Source organism: Grampus griseus, assembly GCF_964374135.1.
Source record: "Grampus griseus genome assembly, chromosome: 13".
NCBI classification, from domain to species: Eukaryota; Metazoa; Chordata; class Mammalia; order Artiodactyla; family Delphinidae; genus Grampus; species Grampus griseus.
In genome coordinates, this window is record NC_139007.1 from 18,169,250 (window position 1) to 18,189,117 (window position 19,868).

General features: G+C 41.9%; 1 protein-coding gene across 1 annotated transcript in view; it reads left to right on the forward strand.

The window, feature by feature from the left end:
- CYB5R4 (cytochrome b5 reductase 4) overlaps positions 1 to 9,229 on the forward strand; it is an 82,993-nt gene extending 73,764 nt beyond the window's left edge. The window contains exons 15-16 of the mRNA XM_082669216.1: positions 6,066 to 6,230; positions 8,663 to 9,229. Coding sequence (XP_082525342.1) covers positions 6,066 to 6,230; positions 8,663 to 8,717 — 220 coding nt within the window. The 3' untranslated portion in view covers positions 8,718 to 9,229. The remainder of the gene's footprint in view (positions 1 to 6,065; positions 6,231 to 8,662) is intronic.
- Positions 9,230 to 19,868: the final 10,639 nt, after the last annotated feature.

A 19,868-nucleotide genomic window follows, 5' to 3' on the forward strand; every position in this document is an offset into this window, starting at 1 on the left:
TTTATCTAAATAATATAGTTAGCAAAGGAAATTCTTCGAAATATTGTTGTATGATGGAAACTTGTTAACCTATGACCTCAGGCAAGTCACTTGATCAGAGGGAGCTTCAGTTTTTCCATCTGTAGAACAGGGACATCGATATCTCCATCATAGGGTTGTTTGGGAGTGGGGGCCATGAGATAGCGGATGTGGGTGCCTCGCCCAGAATTAGCATATTTGTAACATTCATTTACTCATCAATTTCCTGTGAGCGTCTCCCAGGTGCCTGTATGGGGATATAACGGGGAACAGGATATTGTGTTGGCTTATCTTCTCATGCAATCCGGGGAATGGATCTCTTCATTTTCCCATGTTGCTAAACTTAATCTTAGAATTGCCGAGAATAGGTAGACGATTTGTACTCTTTCAGGATGTTTCTGTTTCAATTCAGTTTTCATGTCATTAAGCATAAAATTTCAATGGGAAAAAAAAAAGTTAGCTTGCCTGAATTTTATCCAAATATTTTATTACACTTGACTGTTAACTCCAGTAGAAGGTAAATATGTACAGCAGCAGGTGTAGGTAATTACTATGTAAACGGAAATCCAAATTAAATTTCACTATCTCTGTCTCGACTACTGAGCAGTGTTATGAGGCCTGGTTGACTCAGTCTTACACGCTGGTACTCCCCCCTCCCCCAGTAGAATGCGCCCGCTCTGAGTTCTCTGCTTTTGCAGAATTCTTTTTGAGGTGCAGGACAGTTTGACAGTGAGATTGACTTCTGGATGGCATTTTGTAATATATAAATAGAATAAGTATTTTCCTTCCCTTTCAAAGCAGTCATGTTTGAAGATAATAACCTTATTTTAGTAAAGTTAATAGCATATTCTTTTCTATAAATAGTAGAATTTGATGATTTGCTGATTTTCCCGTTTATAAAATTAATACATATTTGTATAGAAAAATATATAAGGGAAAAGATCACCCATAATCTTACCACCCAAGGAACAACATTATGGTTTGTATCTTTCCATTCTCCTTCTCTCTCTTTCTCTCCCTCTCTCTCTCACAGACACACACATACATACACACATGCACGCACTTATACACTTAAATGCGCACATTATTTTTTTGTATTTTTAAATAATGTAGCCATACTGACTATACTTTTTATAACTACATTTTTAGTGAATTGTGTGTATTCTATGTATAGAACACTTTCAACCTGTGGCTCTCGACCTGGAGTGATTCTGTTTCTCCCCGCCTGACACCCTGACACCCTAGGGGGACATTTATGTCTTGAAACGTTTTTGATCGTAACAACTGATGGAAGGGGTTCCCCTGGCACCTAGTGGGTAGAGACTGCTAAGAGCCTACAAGAATGCTGTTAAGAGCCTCCAGTGCACAAGACAGCACAGGACAGCAAAGAATTATCCTGCCCAAACTGCCAGTAGCGCTAGTTGGGAAAACTCACACTACACCATGATTTTTAATAACTGCATTGTATTTGGTCATTGAGTTCATACCATAATTTGTTTAACCAACCCTCTACTGTTGGACATAGTGAGTACAAATTTTTCTGTACCTCTCTAGCTATGCAGGATAAAGGTTCACCAGAAGAATCACTAAGTCAAAGTGTACCAAGGCCTATTGATCCACTTTGACAGTAGCCTCTCGAAGGTAAAGGTTTTTCTATATTCTGGTGTCAGTTTGGGGACCAGCAATGTGTAAGTCCCATTTAAGACGGCAAAATCCAGTGATTCCAGAAGCACAAGTAAGTTAAACAAGGTGCTTGAATGCCTTTCTTTTTCCCCAGCCTGTGAGGCAACTCAGATATGTGGGCCCCTAATCTGGACCCTATACCACTCTCTGTTCCTCCCAGATGTTCCTCCAGGGGTGGTGTTTTTTTGGATTTTCTTTTTTACTGAAGTATAGTTGATTTACAATATTGTGTTTCAGATGAACAGCAAATTGATTGAGATATATATTTTTCAGATTATTTTCCATTATAGGTTATTACAAGGTATTGAATACAGTTCCCAATGATTTTTGTTTTTTTTTTAAATTTATTTATGTTTTGGCTGCATTGGATCTTCGTTGCTGCGTGTGACCTTTCTCTAGTTGCGGCGAGCAGAGGCTACTCTTCATTGTGGTGCGTGGGCTTCTCATTGCGGTGGCTTCTCTTGTTGCAGAACATGGGCTGTAGGCGCGTGGGCTTCGGTAGTTGTAGCACGCAGGCTCAGTAGTTGCGGCACACAGGCCCTAGGGCACGTGGGCTTCAGCACTTGTGGCTCGCGGGCTCTAGAGCGCAGGCCCAGTAGTTGTGTCACACGGGCTTAGTTGCTCCGTGGCATGTGGGATCTTCCCGGACCAGGGATTGAACCCGTGTCCCCTGCATTGGCAGGCGGATTCTTAACCACTGTGCCACCAGGGAAGTCCCAGGGGTGTGTTTCTTGGAATGTGTTCCTTGAAATATATATGTGTTCCCCCTAAAGGGCTCTATGATTAAATAAGTTTGAGAAATAATGTATACTATGTTATCTTCTTGAAGTTTAATATGAACTTAGCATATTCAAGGCTTTGAGAAATTCTAAACAAATCTGTTTAACTTCTCTTAACCCAGTAGTCCCAAACTTATTTGCCAGGTTAGCCTTTTGTTTTCATGGACAACCACTAACATTTGGAGGAGCACACGTGTTTAATCAGATTCGTTTTGAGAAATATTTTTAACCCCTAGCTGTTTATTTTGTGGGCTGTTTTTCCCATGAGCAAATAGCAAGTTTTTCTGCAGATTCTAGTATTTTTCTTTAGCTAGAGGAACCAGGAGAAGCTGGGGCCCCAAATACTCTGAAGTACTACTTTGTGGGCAGTGACAAGCCACTGAAGCTTTAGCAAAGAAGTTGTGAGATTGGATCTGGGCTTTTAGGAGAACTAGTATAACAAGGATATGCCAGAGAGATGAGGGTAAGCTTATTAGAGCAGCATCTTAGACAAGAGATAGAAGGGCCGGACCTGGAGTTGTGGCAGTAAAATTGGGAAGGCAGGGCTATGTATGTTTGTTTAAGAAATAGGAAGGAGTGGGTCTGGGAAGCTGATTGCCTGGAGGAGGAGGGAGTACGCTGTTGAATGACTTCAGGCTCTGCATATGGTTTAGACTGAATGCATACGTTTATATTTCAAGATTTTTTAATCTCAGGTCATTTATCAGCCTACTTTAAAGTAATTTGTTTTGGACAAGCTTGTTTACTTCCATTGACATTTAGACCTCACAGGCATTCATCAGAAGCAGGTCTCTCCCTCTCTCTCTCTCTCTCTCTCTCTCTCTCTCTCTCTCTCTCTCTCTCTCATGTTGCTTTGCACTTTATGGATTCTCGAAATTTACTTTCAAGTAACCTTTTCAAGAGTCCCAGTCCTTTCTGGCACTTCTGAAATCATAGGGCAGAAAGGAGTTTCAGGACATTTGCCAGTGCGTCCCCTCATGCCTCAAGGCTATAAATGCTTCAGACAGTAAGTTGCCCTTCAGAAAAATTCAGAAGCAACCATCCACAGTAACCATCTGTATCCTGATATGGTATAAAAAGCCCTTCATTCATGTATTCTTGAGTCTTACCTTGGGATTGCTCCCGCTCCAGTGAAAGCTCTTTTCCAGGGCTGTGAAGGAGAAGAGAAACAGGAGAGCATCCTCCTTACAATCCCCTGAAAATTGCATCCATGCCACCTGGTCACGTTTTCCACTGAGAGACCCAAAGGTATACCCGGGGGACCAATATGTGAATAAATACAAAATACATGAGGAATTTATACCATTTATGTAAGGATCACAGTTATTTTTCACCCTTTAGTAGATGCCTGCAGAAAGCATGCCACTGATTACGCTTTTTTTTTTCTTTTTAAAGCATCTCACTAAAGGAAAATTAAGATTTTTATTCAGATGACAAAGGACGCCAGTATTGATTTATATATCTTAGCAGTTTTATTCCAGTGACAGGCTGATTGGAAATAGAGGCAGAGGAGACTATCTTTTATTTGTAATTTAACAAGGCAGTTGCTATATTTTATTGCGTTGTCTATGTATAATTAGAAATGTCTTAAGATAGTGGTTCCACAGCTGCTTTTGGGTCCCCTCTGATAATCTGATGAAAGGTTATAGACCTTCTTCCCAGAAAAATGCCCTTACAAATTCACGTACATTTTTATATGTAATTTCATAGATGCCAGCATGTGGCTTTGTTCTTCTGAGTATAGTGTTTATTTTTAACCAGTATGGCTTCTTGTTAAATAAATTCCTTTTTTCATTCATCAAGTATTTTTTGCACACTTGCCTCAAGCCAGGTCTGGATACAGTATGAACAAGACAGGCCAGGACTCTGGCCTCATGGAGCAGCAAACAAACATCACGTTCCAGAATTATGTAACGCTATCTTAATGATAAGTGCTGGGAAGGAAAACATGCTAGTAAAAGAGAGTATTTGGGGTACTGTTTTGTATAGGGTGGATTCCTATTGCTGCTAAAGTGAAATGGGAACCTTGAAGGCAAGAAATAAAACACGTCTCTGTTGGGATTTTAAATATAAAATCAGAATATTAGAATTGTAAGAGAGCATATAGTTTTCCCACCTTGTTCCACAGATGGACCTATAAGCCCTAGAGGCTGGGTCTGGTGAGAGCTGGGACGGGTTCTGTAGCCCCGGCTGGCGCCCTGAGCTGGTCTGTATGCTTGTGCTGGCCCGTCCGCTCTTGGGAGCGTTCACCCAGCTGCACCCCAGCCAGGCGAGGACCACAGCTCCAGCCATGTCTTGCTTCTGTTCTGATGTTTGGCTCCCAGGGCCACCTCACGAGAGAAATTATTCACTTCAGCGTTTTCTTAAGATTGAGATTAACATATTACTCAAGTGGAAAATGTAGAAACACATTCGATCTGATGCTACTGAAAATGATAAGAACTAACTGTGTTTGCAGAAATGGAGCAAAGGGAGCAGGTAGAGCTTAGAATTTTGAATATGCTATGGCTGTTCATCAGCAGTTCACTTAACAGATTGCAGAGCTGTGGGAAGAAGTGGTCTGTTGTTCCCTTGTGAGGCTTGGTTTGATGTGCTTCTTTCTGATCGTAATTCTGTACCCTTTCTTTTCTTTGAAATGTTTCACTCCATAGTGTTTGAGTGCCTCCTGTGTGATGGCCACTAGGGGTGCAGTGATAACCCAAGCAAACATGGTCCCTGCTCTCACGGAGTTTCTGGTCTAATGGGGAAGGGAGACATTACTAGAAAAATCACCTTGGTGGCCACATATTTACAGCCTGATAGAAAGGCTATAAAGAAGAGGAAAAGGGAAACATTTCTACAACACATGTAATTACGAAAGGACTCCAGACTGGTGGGGCTGCAGTGCTTCCCTGGAAATTATGCTTGAGCTAAGAAACTGAACAGTGGGGTGTGGTAGAAACATTACAGAAGGAGAAAGAGAACAGGCAGGGTGTGGCAGTGAAGGCTGAGAGAAGCAGAGCACAGAGTTAGGAGCTAGGATTGGGGAGAATTTGGACGTGGAGGGTGAGGCAGATCAGTCCTGGGTTTCTGGTTTGTGCAACCAAACGGACTGTGGTGCCATTCACAGCAGTGACATCGGGTGTGGCACAGGGATACTGTAAGTCAAGGTTGAAGCCACGAAGACAGTAACAGTAAGAAGTCAGATAGGCCGTTGGTTATCGGGGTCAAGGACTCATTGGAGGGGTTTGAGTCAGATGAAAATGCACATGTCACTGGTCGTTGCTCTTTACTGTGCTTTATACAAGTGAATTATTAATAAAAATGTGGAGTTCTCTGAGATCCTTCAGAGCTCTCTTTCTAATGAGTTCAATAGAAAATTTCAAATTATTCTCTTATCTGTAGCAAAAGTTTATCTTTAGTAAATGTGGATTTACCTGTATTTGCAAAATGTTTACATTCTGTTCTAGTGCTTTGCTAGCAAGCGTGTCAACCTTCATATATTCATTTGTTCTCCAGGGGAGAAAAAGATGCGTTAGTGAACTGGAAACATGTTCATAATGTATTTAATGTAATAGACTTTAAAAAAATGTTTCTTTTCTCCAGATTTGACCTTGAATTTGTTCTCTCAGTACCTACTTCTGAATGGAATGGCAAACGGGGATACATTTCACCAGCTCTGCTTTCTGAATTTTTGAAAAGAAGTTTAGACACGTCCAAAGTCCTCATCTGCATTTGTGGACCAATGCCATTTACAGAACAAGGAATGAAGTGAGTAGCAACGTGGTAGGAGAGAGAATCCCAGCACCGTGAAATGACGACCTCCTATGAACAGCAGTTGACATGGCTCTCATTTCTTCCTATTCATATGAACACGTACTTCAGTAGTCTGTCACAGCATAAGAAAATAATAACAAAGTGTTTAATCTGCATGCAGGTGAAGCGTCGGAGGCCCGGATTATGCACAGAGTTAGACGTGAACACAAAAGTCAGACACAGCCAGCTCTTGATGGCCTCTGGTAGTGGCTGGTAGTGTGGACGCTTTCACAAGATTGGTGCCAGATAGTTTTGGGGACACTAGATTCAACCTCCTCTTCCACCAAAGCTTCATAATATATAATAATTTTTTAAAAATATATCATAATAAGCAGTGTTCATCTCATTGTAGCTTTTGATCTTCCATCATTCTCTGCAACTGGGTGAGCATTAATCGATAACACAGTGAGAGAAAGCCAAACAGCAAGACAAAAACCAGAGACTAGAACATAAATAAGCCAAGACCAAGAGTTGAACTCCACACAGAGAACAACCAGTGGTAGTGACCATCTTATTTAAAAATCACCTTGATCTTATTTAACTCTAAAATGACACTTTAAAATATTTGGTTACATATAGCCACTACTGGGCTTCTAGATGACTTTAAAACATGACTGCCTTAAATGCCCTGCATTTCCTTGTTTGGTATATGACTGAACCTAACATTTGCTAGGTAATTTTCTCTCTTGCTATTTTATTTTTAATTTTAATTATGAAAAAGACAGGCGGTATGTCCGGAAAGGTAGGTTGGGTTCAGATAGTGAGAGGCTTGCCTGCCGCACCACGTTGGCCCTCGTAACTCCTGTGCCGTCCTGTCGTTTTGTCTGAATGTGCGTGTCAGCTCTGGAAGCTGCCACTTTGGGTTGGTATCCCAGGTCCACCACTTAGGCTCATGCTATAATCATCAGCTAAGTGTCCTAGGGCCAAAACCATCTCAGCTTTCGTGCACTCACCTATCCGAGGGAATAAAGGATAATATTGATGCATGTGAAATGCTTAGCACAGTGACTACAAAGAGTGAGTACGAAGGAAATGTTTATTATTTTCAGCAGCATTTTATTTATTTTTTTTTCACCTCCTTTTTTTTCTTTTTTTGGCCATGCCACATGGCTTGCGAGATCTTAGTTCCCCAACCAGGGGTCGAACCCATGCTCCCTGCAGTGGAAACGTGGAGTCCTAACCACTGGACCGCCAGGGAAGTCCCCTTCAGCACTATTTTAAACAGAGCTACTTTTAAGATTTCAGTCTCCATTTACAGTATTCTCCAAGTTGAATTATACTTAAGCAGTATTTCTGTTTCTCCTGTTCAGTGGGGGAAAATTAAGATAGAATGCTAGGGGATCAAGTCCTTACTTCAAAAACTGGTGAATAAAGAGGAAGAAAACCAGCATTTATTCTGCCTTTTCTGTATGAGTTATACTACTGGATAACCACATACTAGATGAGCAGAAGTTATTCTTTATAGAATTCCTCGGCTGATAAACGAATAAAGAATGATAGGAGTAGAATATCACCAACTTCGGTCCCTAATGAAACTAGTAGATATGCACATAGATCACCAGTGGTGGTTAGCATCCAAAAAGAGAGGCAACCCGGTATTATGTGCCTCCTGATGAAAGAGCACTATGAAGTAGTCTTGTCAAAAAGAATTGAACCTGTATCTGATTAAGCCTCTCGATCCAATTATTAAATTTTGGGAGATAAAAGGAAAAAGGAACATTATTAAAGTAAACCACAGGGATGCAGCAAAATGAGAACTGTGGGAGACTCAACACTTAAAAATCTCATTTTGTCAACAAATAAATTGAAGGACAGAGAGAGAGAGAGAGAGAGATGGAGGGGATGTTATAGATCAAAAAATACCAAAAAGAGGGGCTTCCCTGGTGGCACAGTGGTAGAGAGTCCGCCTGCCGTTGCAGGGGACACGGGTTCGTGCCCCGGTCCGGGAAGGTCCCAGATGCCGTGGAGCGACTGGGCCTGTGAGCCATGGCCGCTGAGCCTGCGCGTCCGGAGCCTGTGCTCCGCAACGGGAGAGGCCACAACAGTGAGAGGCTCGCGTACCGCAAAAAACAAAAAACAAAAAACAAAAAAAACCCCAAAAGACATATAAACCAATCACAGTGAGTAGACTTTAATTGGATCTTGATTCAAACAAACTTTAAAAAATTATGGCATTTATGAGACAATTGAAAATGTGAACACTTACTAGATACTAGATGATATTAAGGAATTATTGTTAATTTTTTAGAATTGATAATTGTGTTTTTTAGAAAACACATGCTAAATGGGGAAAATGAAAAAATACTATGGTTACGATGGTAAACTCTGATCTTGTTTATTTTTAAACATCTTCCCTAAGAAACATGTGCTTTTTATTTGTTTTTCAGGTTGCTGCATGATTTGAACTTTTCCAAAGATGAGATCCATAGTTTTACAGCATAATGAAGCGCCATCGTTCAACTGTTTTAGCTAAATTTGTGATTACTTAGGGTTTTTTAAAAGAACATTTTTGTATATAGGTTAACTAGAATCCAGGTTTTAGTTTCTTAAATTAAATCAAATGTTTCTTCACTATAGATACCTTGTTGACTTTATTTTGTACCATAACTTATTTTACTACTGATATTTGTCCTGGAAGGTCAATCGTGGCAACAAGTATATAGAGGATTCTTTGTTACGAATCACAAAGTTCCTTACCATTTAAACTGTATCACTGTTCTACAATAAGCTCTTGTGTTTTATGACATGATAAAGCAAATGATCATTTTGATCACATTTCTATGCTGTAAGATGTCTGATTAGCAATACAGATTAAATTTTACATTGCACTGTAAACTCAGGAAATGATCATTTATGTCCTTGTTCTTACTATGAAAACATGGAATGTTATAACTTAAGTGATCCAAACATTTTGTGTGTCTGTGGCCTTGATACAGAGTAGAATAAAAAACATTCTGAAGTACTTTTTAATCTTTGTGGTAGAAATGTGTTCGAGTGCAACAGTGTGGGTGAGTGTCTGCGGGGAATTTTAAAAGCAGCAGTAAAAGATTCTGGAGACACTTGACACACGCAGCTTTGGAGTATATGTGTTTAGAAAGTTTAAGACAACCCAACCTTGACAACTATTCTGATTCTTAGCCAAAACTAGAGGCATCAGGAAAGATAATGAAAGTATAGCATCTGGTCTCATGGTCTAAAATAATCATTTGGTGCTTTGGAATATGTTAAATTTAAATTCTTTTTGAGCCCATCTAGACCAGCTGGGCAAATGAGGGACACTCCATCCTAAATGGTACCTTCCCTGGCTGACTGCTTGCCCCACAGCTGGCGGTTCAGCAGGGAGCCCTCCTAAGCTCTGCTGTGTGGGCATCTTATTCTCTCTCCCTGCTGCTGTGTGCAGCCTTCAAAGGCTTTCACAGATTGGGATTCTGCAAAGGGTATCAAGAAAAGCCATTGTGTATACTACCAAGTGTAAAACAGACAGCTAGTGGGAAGCAGCCGCATGGCACAGGGAGATCAGCTCAGTGCTTTGTGACCACCTAGAGGGGTGGGATAGGGAGGGTGGGAGGCAGGGAGACGCAGGAGGGAAGAGATATGGGGACATATGTATATGTATAACTGATTCACGTTGTTATAAAGCAGAAACTGACACACCATTGTAAAGCAATTATACTCCAATAAAGATGTTAAAAAAAAAAAAGAAAAGCCATTGTGGGCTTTTCATGAGGAAACTGTGTTGGATGCATAGGTGGCTATGTGTAAGCCAACTTAGATTTAGCCGTACTTAAGATTTAGCCGTATTCAGGATGGCAGCATTGCTTTTGCTTTTACAGAAATCGGGGTGTGGGGAGTCTCCAACTCCCCTGTAAACGATTTGGTAAATAGCTAAGTCTTCACTGAATGAATGGTGTACTCAGGAGGAACACAATATTAACATTCCTCAAATTACAAACCCCCAGCCCAGGAAGCTCCCCAGGTGCAAGTGGCTGGATCAACACTTTCTTCTTTCCCTGCGTCTCCCTCCTCCATGCATAGTCATTCACTCAGGCCGGAGGTGGCAATGCTCCCTGTGGCTAACAGGAACATTTTCTACCTCTGCCTTCCTACCACCTCTTTTTTTCTCCCCTAAGATCATGAACTTTCCAGGCACACCTTTTTTTGTAGTTTATTAGTAATATATCTGTTAATTCTACCTTAGCCAGCTCTCTCATCTTTTCTACCCTCCTTTTTCCTCTCTCCTCCAAACCCATTTCTAATTACCTCCAGGTTACTCCCTGTTTGTCTCTCTTCCTCAGTCTTCTTACTGTATTTTAAAGCAAAGGAAAACCCATGAGCATCTTCTGAACGTGTATGTTAATAATTCCCAAATTGGCATCTTTGAGAATCAGCTGAGCTTCAGTTTTCAATATCCAGTTACCACCTGGGTGTTCCGCAAGCCCCTCAAATTCAATAGATGCCAAACTAAGCTTTTGCCGTGACCATCTTGTAACCAAACCAGGTTAATGTTTGGCTGACGTCCAGCAAGCCGAAACGCTGAGACGCCAAGGATTGCAGCAAAGAGAGGGTTTATTTAAAAGGCAGCCGGGTGAGAAGAAGGGAAAACAAGTCTCAGATCCGCCAAAGGGCTCAGGGGAATTACGGGATAATGAACGAAGAAGCAGGGCCGTCTGAGGCGTGGGGAGCGTGGGGAAAGGTGACCCGGGAAAGGTGGGGGTGATTGTTGTTCTGTGCAGGCGTAACGAGGCTACAGGCTTCTGCACGTTCAAGAGTGGAGGCGCTTAGCACGAGCTGAGGTGGAGTTTTCGACCCTCTGGCGTCAGAAGGTCCCTGCGTGGCCACTCATGTGTGCCCATTTGGAGGGTCAGTGGTCCTCTCCAGTGTTAACCAGCTGAGCTCCAACTAGACACAGCTGACTCCAAGTTCCTGGAAAATAACTCGGGCAGATACATACCTTATTGTTCAGGCTACATGCCGCTTGGAGGACATGCAAAACCACCTTGATCAGTGAAGGCAGCTGAAGTGGATTTAAGCAAACCCATGGTTTCACTCTCTCCCAGGTCTGTTCCTTCTCTTGAATTCTCTGATTTACTGGTGCTACCTTCCACCTAGCCAGCCCTTCTAGAACTGTTCGGGATCAGTGTCTCCCTCTCCAATCTGATTCCTCCATACCAGCTAGCCCTGCCCTGTGGTCCCTCAATCACCTCAGTACAATAGCCCGACAACTGGTCTTCCTATTGCAGGGTTTTTTTTTATTCCTATTGCAGTCTTGACCTCACTGAAATCCATTCTCTGTTCCAGTGTTGCTAGAGGGCCTTAGAAACTCCCCTAAATAGAGCCTCAGTCTCCCATTTAATACAGCCGTATACTGAGGAGCGCAGAAGGGAGTATGGATTGTAACTATTATTCTTGAGCAAAGCGCTCCAAGGCTCCTACGTCCTGTATTTGCAATAAGAAAATTGGAATTATACTCAAAGTCACTTTTCCTTGAGAATTCTGCTTGCTTACTTCCTTTTTAAAAATGTGTTTATGTCAGTTTTGTATCAGTTTTATAGTTCTGCAAGGACAAATGACTGTGAACTTCGAGGCTTAAAACAACACACATGTATTCCATGGCTCAGAGGTCTGGGCCCAATAGGGCTCAGCTGGGTCCTCTGCTGAAGACCTCCTAAGGCTGAAATCGGGTTGTCAGCTGGGCTGGACTCTTCTCAGGAGGTGCTGGAGAATGTTTAGCTTCCAGGCTCCTTCAGGTTGTTCGTAGAATTCAGTTCCTTGAGGTTGGAGTTCCCCATTTCCTTGCTAGCAGTCAGCTGGGGGCCAGTCTTTTCTTGTATAGCTGCCCACGTCCCTTCTCATGCTGTCTGTGTGGCTCTCCCCAGCACTGGTAGGTCCAGCGCGTCTCATGCTTTAGATCTCTCTGCATTTCCCTTCTGCTACAGTCTTTCTTCCCCCTGCTGGAGAAAGTTCACTGCTTGTAGGGGCTCATGCAATTAGACGGGGCCCGCCCAGGACTACCTGGATAATCTCCTGATCTTAAAACCTGTAGTGTTACAGCTGCAGAGTCCCTTTTGCCATTTAATAGAGCATATTCAAAGTCTTCAGGCGTTAGGGTGTCGACGTCTTTGGGGGACCGTTCTGCCTACCACAGTCTGAAGAGGACAGAGAAACTTGTCCAAGGTAAGATAGTTGTATTTTGTCTAGAGCTCGCTATGGGCCCTCAATTTTCACCTTAATGTGATGGAGGAGTGAGAGATGCTTTCCACGCCTGGTGAAGGCTTGACTCCAGCTTCCTCTGTGGTCTACCTTCTCTGCCACATAAACTTGTCCTAAACTAGCTTGGGGTTGTGTCTGTTGATAGCTGCAGACTCCCACCTTTGGGCAGATGACCCAGTCTCTGTTTGGTCTACGATATTTAGAATGGCGGCTAATTGGTTAAAAAGGAAAAGTGAAACCTCAGCCAGCCCCAGTCTCTTGGTGTCTTTCTGCTTTGGTTTTTTGGGGGTTTTTTGTGTGTTTTTAATTGAAGTATAGTTGATTTACAGTGTTGTGTTAATTTCTGCTGTCCAGCAGAGTGATTCAGTTATATATACATTCCTTTTCATATTCTTTTCCATTATGGTTTATCACAGGATATTGAATATAGTTCCCTGTGCTCTACAGTTGTTTATCCTTCCCTCCCACACCCTCCCTCCCCCTTGGCAATCCCAAGTCTGTTCTCTCTGTCTGCCAGAATGCCAGAGTCACCTATCTGAAATACAAAAAACATGTTTTCTCTCCTGGTTAAAGTGCTCTTCTGCTGCCGGGTCCGCACTCATGGAATGGAGGCTCCATCCTGGGGGGCAGCACACTGAGCTCGGGGCCCTGGTAATGCGGCACGGCTTCCACACCCGGAGAGCAAGCCGAGGGGACTTCAGGCCACTGCCCCCCAGCCCTCCAGCAAGTGCTCAGCTCTTAGGAAGGGTGTCACCCCGAGAGAAGCTTCTATTGTCCCCAGAACATTCATGCCCAGGTCTTTCTGTGGACGTATTTTTTCATTTCTCTTGGATAGATACCTGCAAATGAAATTGCTGAGTCATGTGGTAACTGTACATTTAACTTTTTTTTAAACCCTATTTTATTCTGTGTATATTTCTAGATCTAGTGCTGAGACATATACTAGTTAGATAATCATGCTTTTGAATGTACAGTTTCAAACTTTTAAGAAAATGCCAGGTTGTTTTTTTTGCCAAATTGGTTGTACCGTTTTACACTCCTGCCAGCAAGCACTGTATCAGAATTTCAATCCTTCCACATCCTCAACAACCTTGAAGTATTAATCTTTTAAAAGTTAGTGTGTAGTGGTATCTTGTGATTTTAATTTGCATTTGTCTGATGTCTGTTGGCGTTGAACTTGTTATCATATGCTTATTGGCCACTGGTATATTGTCTTTTGTAGGGTTTTAATCTTTTGCCTTTTTTTTTTAATGTCGGTTCATTGGTTTGTTTATTTATTTATTTTTGACTGTGTTGGGTCTTCGTTTCTGTGCGAGGGCTTTCTCCAGTTGGGGCAAGCGGGGGCCACTCTTCATCGCGGTGCGTGGGCCTCTTGCTATCGTGGCCTCTCCTGTTGCAGAGCACAGGCTCAGTAGTTGTGGCTCACAGGCCTAGTTGCTCCGCGGCATGTGAGATCTTCCCAGACCAGGGCTCGAACCCATGTCCCTTGCATCGGCAGGCAGATTCTCAACCACTGCGCCACCAGGGAAGCCCTTGCCCATTTTTAATTGGATTGTTTTTCTTATTGTTATTAAATTGGAAGCATTCTTTGTACATCTAGATACAAGTCCTTTTTCAGATGTTTCACGAATATTTTCTTCCCTTGTGTGACAGCAAATCATATGGAGTGCTTAGGGCAAGAATAAGCTTGGGTACAAATCAATTTAAATTAAGAGTGTAAACTAAAAGTGCAGAAGGCAGCTGTGAAGTTGATAAATGAATGACTAACATTCTAGGAAGAGAACTCTGGTGATAGCATGGGGAGAACATTCTGGAAGGGACGGGTCTGAGAGGCAGGCAGCTAATGACAAATAGGGCCATGATGAGACATCTTTAATTCTGGTACAATGGCAAACACATTCAATAATGCAAATCATCACTGTAGCCGTGGAGGCAAATACAAACCACACAGGCTTTGTGTAAGCTTGGCTCTTTGGGAGGAACAACCATTTGCACGTTATAGTACATTTTGTCCATATGTCTCTTAGCAACTGGACACTTGGAGGTAAATCTGAAAATGATGCTGGCAACTCTCTTCCTCGAATTTGAAGAGCTTATGTTCTGACTCAGGATTTTCTAATTAGCCATCATCTCAACCGGTGGTGATCAGAATAGTGAGGGAAGTGTTTTTATTGTAGTGTTTGCTGAGGTGGCCTGTGTTGACTTCATTACAATTCTTATTTCCTCTCATTTCGAACATCCTGAGAAACGCAGTTATTTGTGTTTGGTACAAATAACTCTGGCTTGTAAACATGTCTAAGGGAGAAGCTACTGAAATTCTTAGTAAAATACATTCAGGTGTTTGTTATGCTGAGGATTTCTCACTTTCTGAGCAAGTTAATATTTTACTAATATAAGAATTATCACAAGGCAATTCTCAGGATAGCCACATTCTTGCACAGTTTAGAGAAAAAAAATCACAGGAATCATTATACATCTAGATTTTCCTCATTGCCTTTCACATATTGTCTGGTGTATTTTAATATATATACTTTCATATTTTAAAATCTTGAATTAATTGTTCTAAACCTTCAGTGAGATGGGAGTTCTGTGCAGTGAACCATTAGAAGAAGGGGCATTCTCCCTCACCCAGTTAGAAAGTGGCACAGGCAACCAAATACAGGGTTCCCGGTACTTACTGGGGTTTCAGGAAAAGCACAATGCTGGTCAGATTAGAAAGTAACACGTGAAGATACCACCTGCTCACTCAGTAATGAAGCCGTGGAACTCGGCCCCTTTGTGCTGAACCAGCTGTCTAAAAACTGCTGTTTCCCTGGCACCCCACCATCCCGGCTTGGGCACAGAGGAAGGCCTTACCTGTGTGTGCTGCACAGGTGTTCTGTGAGATGGAGAACCGTGTTCTTGTGGGAGCTGTTTTCACCCCTAAACATTCTCCATTTTGTCCTCTTGGTCAGGAAATCTTAAACAATAATAGCTAATATTTATATAGTTGACAAACCAATTCCAACAGTGCTGCAGGGGTTGCTGGTAAACCGTTTAACAACCAGCTCTTAGAAAAATAAATACATAAAGCCCTGATTTGTAGAATTTGTCCATTTTTGTGGTTTAAGTCCTTTTGCTGTTGTTACCGACCAGGATTCTCAGCCTCCTTAATCAGTAGAAATTGATAAGAGGCCAGACAAGAAATTCAGGCAAAGTTTTACTGGGGTTCCTGCTGCAGCAGCGGGGAGCGAGAACAAGCCACAGTTTCGCTGGCTTGAGCCCCGAGGCAGGGGCTGAGCTGCTTCCTTCTATGGGGCGAGGGTAGGGCTGTGTCCAGGGGTCTGGCCGGAGGAGTGGCTTAGATGTTTTACCCACTTCTTTGGTGGTGCTGTGTGCAGGGGGCATGCGCAGTGTCCTACTTTTGTTCCTGGCTCTTCAGAAGTGGCAGTTGATTTTTTTTTTTTTTGGTCTTTTTGTATCTTGTTGTCCATAATGTGCCTCAACCGCACATGCACACAGTTGTTTTTAGTCCCTTAGAGTTTCTGTGTATTTTGTTGCTTGGGGAGATGTTTGCCCAGCTGTAAGCACTGCAGCAAAGGGTCCCAGGTCCCAGCCTGTCTCACTATGGCCAATGTCAACGTGAGGTGACTGAATGTGGAGTTGGGAAGGGATGGGCACTGTTGGCTCTGTCCCGTGGGTAACCATCTAGGTTACGGGGCAGGCAGGGTGCAAGAGCTTCTGACGTGCTTTCACTTAGCACCCTCAGACCAACTCAACGAGGAAGGTATTAAATACTCTGTTTTCTGGATGAGGCTTAAAGAAGCTAAGTGATGGGTCAGAAAGTGGTAGAACCGGGACTGGAATGCAGTTGGTTTGATTAACTTGCCCAAAGTCACACGCTGGTGGGAGCTGTCGCATGGCCTCAGAACCAGGGGTGCCAATAGGGTGTGCTTGCTTCTCCCCAGAGAGCCCTCTGGATTTTGTTTTCTATTCCGTGACATTAGAAAGCTTCACGTTATGGTCAGGTCTAGACATTGCCAGAAGCACCCTTATTTCATCTACCCTGGTTTAAAAATTACTCCGAGGTAAGACAGAAAAACAAGGGCTGACCTGGGTGGGGCAGAAGAGTGAGTGTGGAAATGGCCCTATCCCCGATTCACTAGGTGGCTTTGGGAAATCGACTTCCTCTCTTGGTGCTCTGTTTTTCTCATACATACAGTGGGGATGATAGGTGCCTGAAGCAGAGGACGTACTTAATACATATTAGCCACTAATACTATCTCCAAATGTTCTGGGTTTTTATATATGTGATGGAACGAAGGAGCTTAGTTTTTTGGAGGAAAGATCACAAGTTCTTAGTAAGTCCAAAAACATAGGGAGTCATTAATGGGCAATTTACCAACCATTTCTATTTCTCACACCAGCTTTGTGTTACGAATTCTTATAAACACATTTCAGAGTTTTGACCAATATGAGGCCTGATATATATAGGTGAGTAATAAAGTAATTTGATGCCAGTCCTTCCATATCTTTTTAATAAAAATCAAATATTTCAGACATATAAAAAGGTGGAGAGAAACTGTCAGGAACAGGCAAGTATTGCCCACCTAACCTGAGGAGCAAAGCACTTATATATTGATGAAGCCTCCTAGGGACCCTTCCATGATGCCATTTTCCTCGAGATCACTCCTAGGGTTACCATTATCCTGCATTTTGTGTTTATCTTTCTCTTGCGTGTTTCTTATACTTTATCCTCTGTATGTGGTCCTGAGCAATATCCTCGTGCAAAATACAGAATTGTCTTTTATGTTTTTAAACTTTATATGAATGATATTGTATATGGTCTTCTGCTCCTTGCTTTGTTTTAGTGGCATTGTTTGAGGGATAAATCCATGTTAAACATGTAGCACTAGTTCCTTCATTTTAACTGTGGTATAGTATTCCATTATCATATGAATATATAACCTTAAAAAATTAATTATCCTATTGATGGACATTGAAATTATTGCCACTTTCTAAACCATCCCCAAATGGTTAATATTCTTGTACATGTCACCTTGTACATACATGTGAGAATTTTCTCTGGAATTTTTATCTAGGAGTAGAATTTTTAGGTCACAGGTGTGTGTACCTTCCATTTTACTAGAGAAAAAAACCTCTATTTTCAAAATTGTTGTGTCAGTTTCCTCGTTCACTACCAGTGTATTAGATTTCTCATACATTCATATTCTTAAAATGCTTTTTATTGCTTGACTTTAGAAATATTCCAGATCTGATGGATACGGAGTGGTCTCAGTGCATCCCCTGATGTGTTGGGCATTTACAAGTTTTCTCTCAGATCTTTCCTTTCTCCTGTCCTGGAGGGAGCCCATCTCTAAAAGGACCGTTCCCAGCGTCCCTTGCCTGCTGGCTTCCATTTTCATTCAGCTAATGTGAAGCACTGGTGGAAGGTTAAACGGGAGAAGCCAAGGTCTTTTTCCCCATCCACTCTGCCTCCAATGGGGTCTCCATGGCCCCAGCTCACCTTGGCCAGCTCCTGCCATGGCTCAGCTGGATGGCCCCTTCTCCACTCAGGGCCTGCTGGGCAGCCCCAGGTCCTGGATTCTGAAAACACCATGTCTTCTCTTTCCTTCCCAGCCTAGGGGTTCCTGCACTTATATCTCTTGGTTGCCTCGACTTTTGGGTTTCCAAAGTCTCTGAATTAAATTTCCTCTGAATTGAAAGACTGGGTGTGAATGTTGTTTTCCAGTCTGAACCCAGCTGATACATCTAACCCAAGTGAGAATATTTTTTTAACATGTTTGTTGGAGTATAATTGCTTTACAATGGTGTTGAGCTTTTCTTTTTCTTTCTTCTTCCCTCCATTCCTCTTTCCCTCTCTTCCTTTTTCTTCTGCCATTTACATCATCTCTGCTGTAAATTATTTGCACGTGTGTTTGTGTATTTTTTCTATAGGTTTTTTTTCTTATTGATTTATAAGAATTCCTATAAAATTCTGAATGTATATGAGTTGCAAATGTTGTATCCTGGGCTGTGGCTTGTTTTTTCACTTTTTAAGTGATGAATTTTAATGCTCAGGAATGTCTGTTTTAAATGTAATCAGATGTATCAATCTTTCCCTTTGTGGCTTGCGATTTTAACATCATTTAAGAATCCTTTCCTACCCAGGAGTTAAAAAGACATACTACTGTTTTTTGTTTTGCACTTTTCTAACTTTTGCTTTTCACATTTCACATTCACATCTTTGTTCTTCATGTGTCAGGCATTTAGTTCACCTGAAATTAATGTTTATCTGTGGTGTGGTGTACAGGTCTGATTATTTCTTTCACATGGGTAACCAGTTATCCTAGAATCAGCAGCGTGCTGCAGCTACCTCGTACCAGCTCCTGAAAGTTCATTGTTAATTCTCAGGCATCGCGTTAGCTGGTTGTTAAACACATTGCTAGCTCATATGGGCCACAGCAGGAATTTTTATACCACAGTTATGGGCAAACGCTACAAATCAACTCCCTCTCCAACCCCTGGGGAACCATACTAGCATGCCCACTGCACAGAACTCTCTATCAAGAACCTTGTTGCACAGTGCAGTGTTTCAAATTGAAGGTTACGACTCTGTAGCGCTTATGGAATCAACTGTATGGGTCGCAACAATTGTGTGTGTGTGTGTGTGTGTTTTAAATAAAACAGGGCTGAATAGAAAAATACTGGAATGCATTGCACATAGTAATTGTAACTATTTTCCTTGAATCTTCTGTTTTGGTTTTATGTATATATTTACCTACATGACTGTATGGTTTGGGTTGCAGTGTTAAATGCATTTCTCACTGTGGGTAATTGGTAAAACAAAATGTGAAAAACACTGGACTATTCTGTCCTTTCCTTTCTGATTTCCAAAGCCACTTCTGTCACGTGTCAGGTTTTTGTCTATGAATATGTCAGTGCCTGAGTTTCCCATCTGTTCGTAGGTTTCTTTGGCCCTTCCCTGTACCAGGTTGCTTCATTCTTCAAGCTTTAGGGAGATCTTCATAGCTGCCAGAATGAGGGTCTTCACCCACCTTGAAGTTCTTCAGAATTGTCATGTCTGTTCTTGGTTCTTTGCTCTTCTACATAAATTTTAAGACAAAGTTGTCAAAGTCCATGAACAATACTGTTGGGATTATAACTGAAGCTTTATAGCTTATTTGGGGGAGATTAACAACCTTATCATATTCACTCTTATCCTTGAAGGGGATATATCTCCACTGACATAGAACTTCTTTAATGTCTTTCAATAAATGTTTATAATTTCCTTCATAAAGATATGCACATTTTCATTAGATTTACTTCTAGTACCTTACATTTTGTTGCTATCATATACGATATGCTTTAAAATTGTATGCATATGTTATTTTTGTGTGTAGG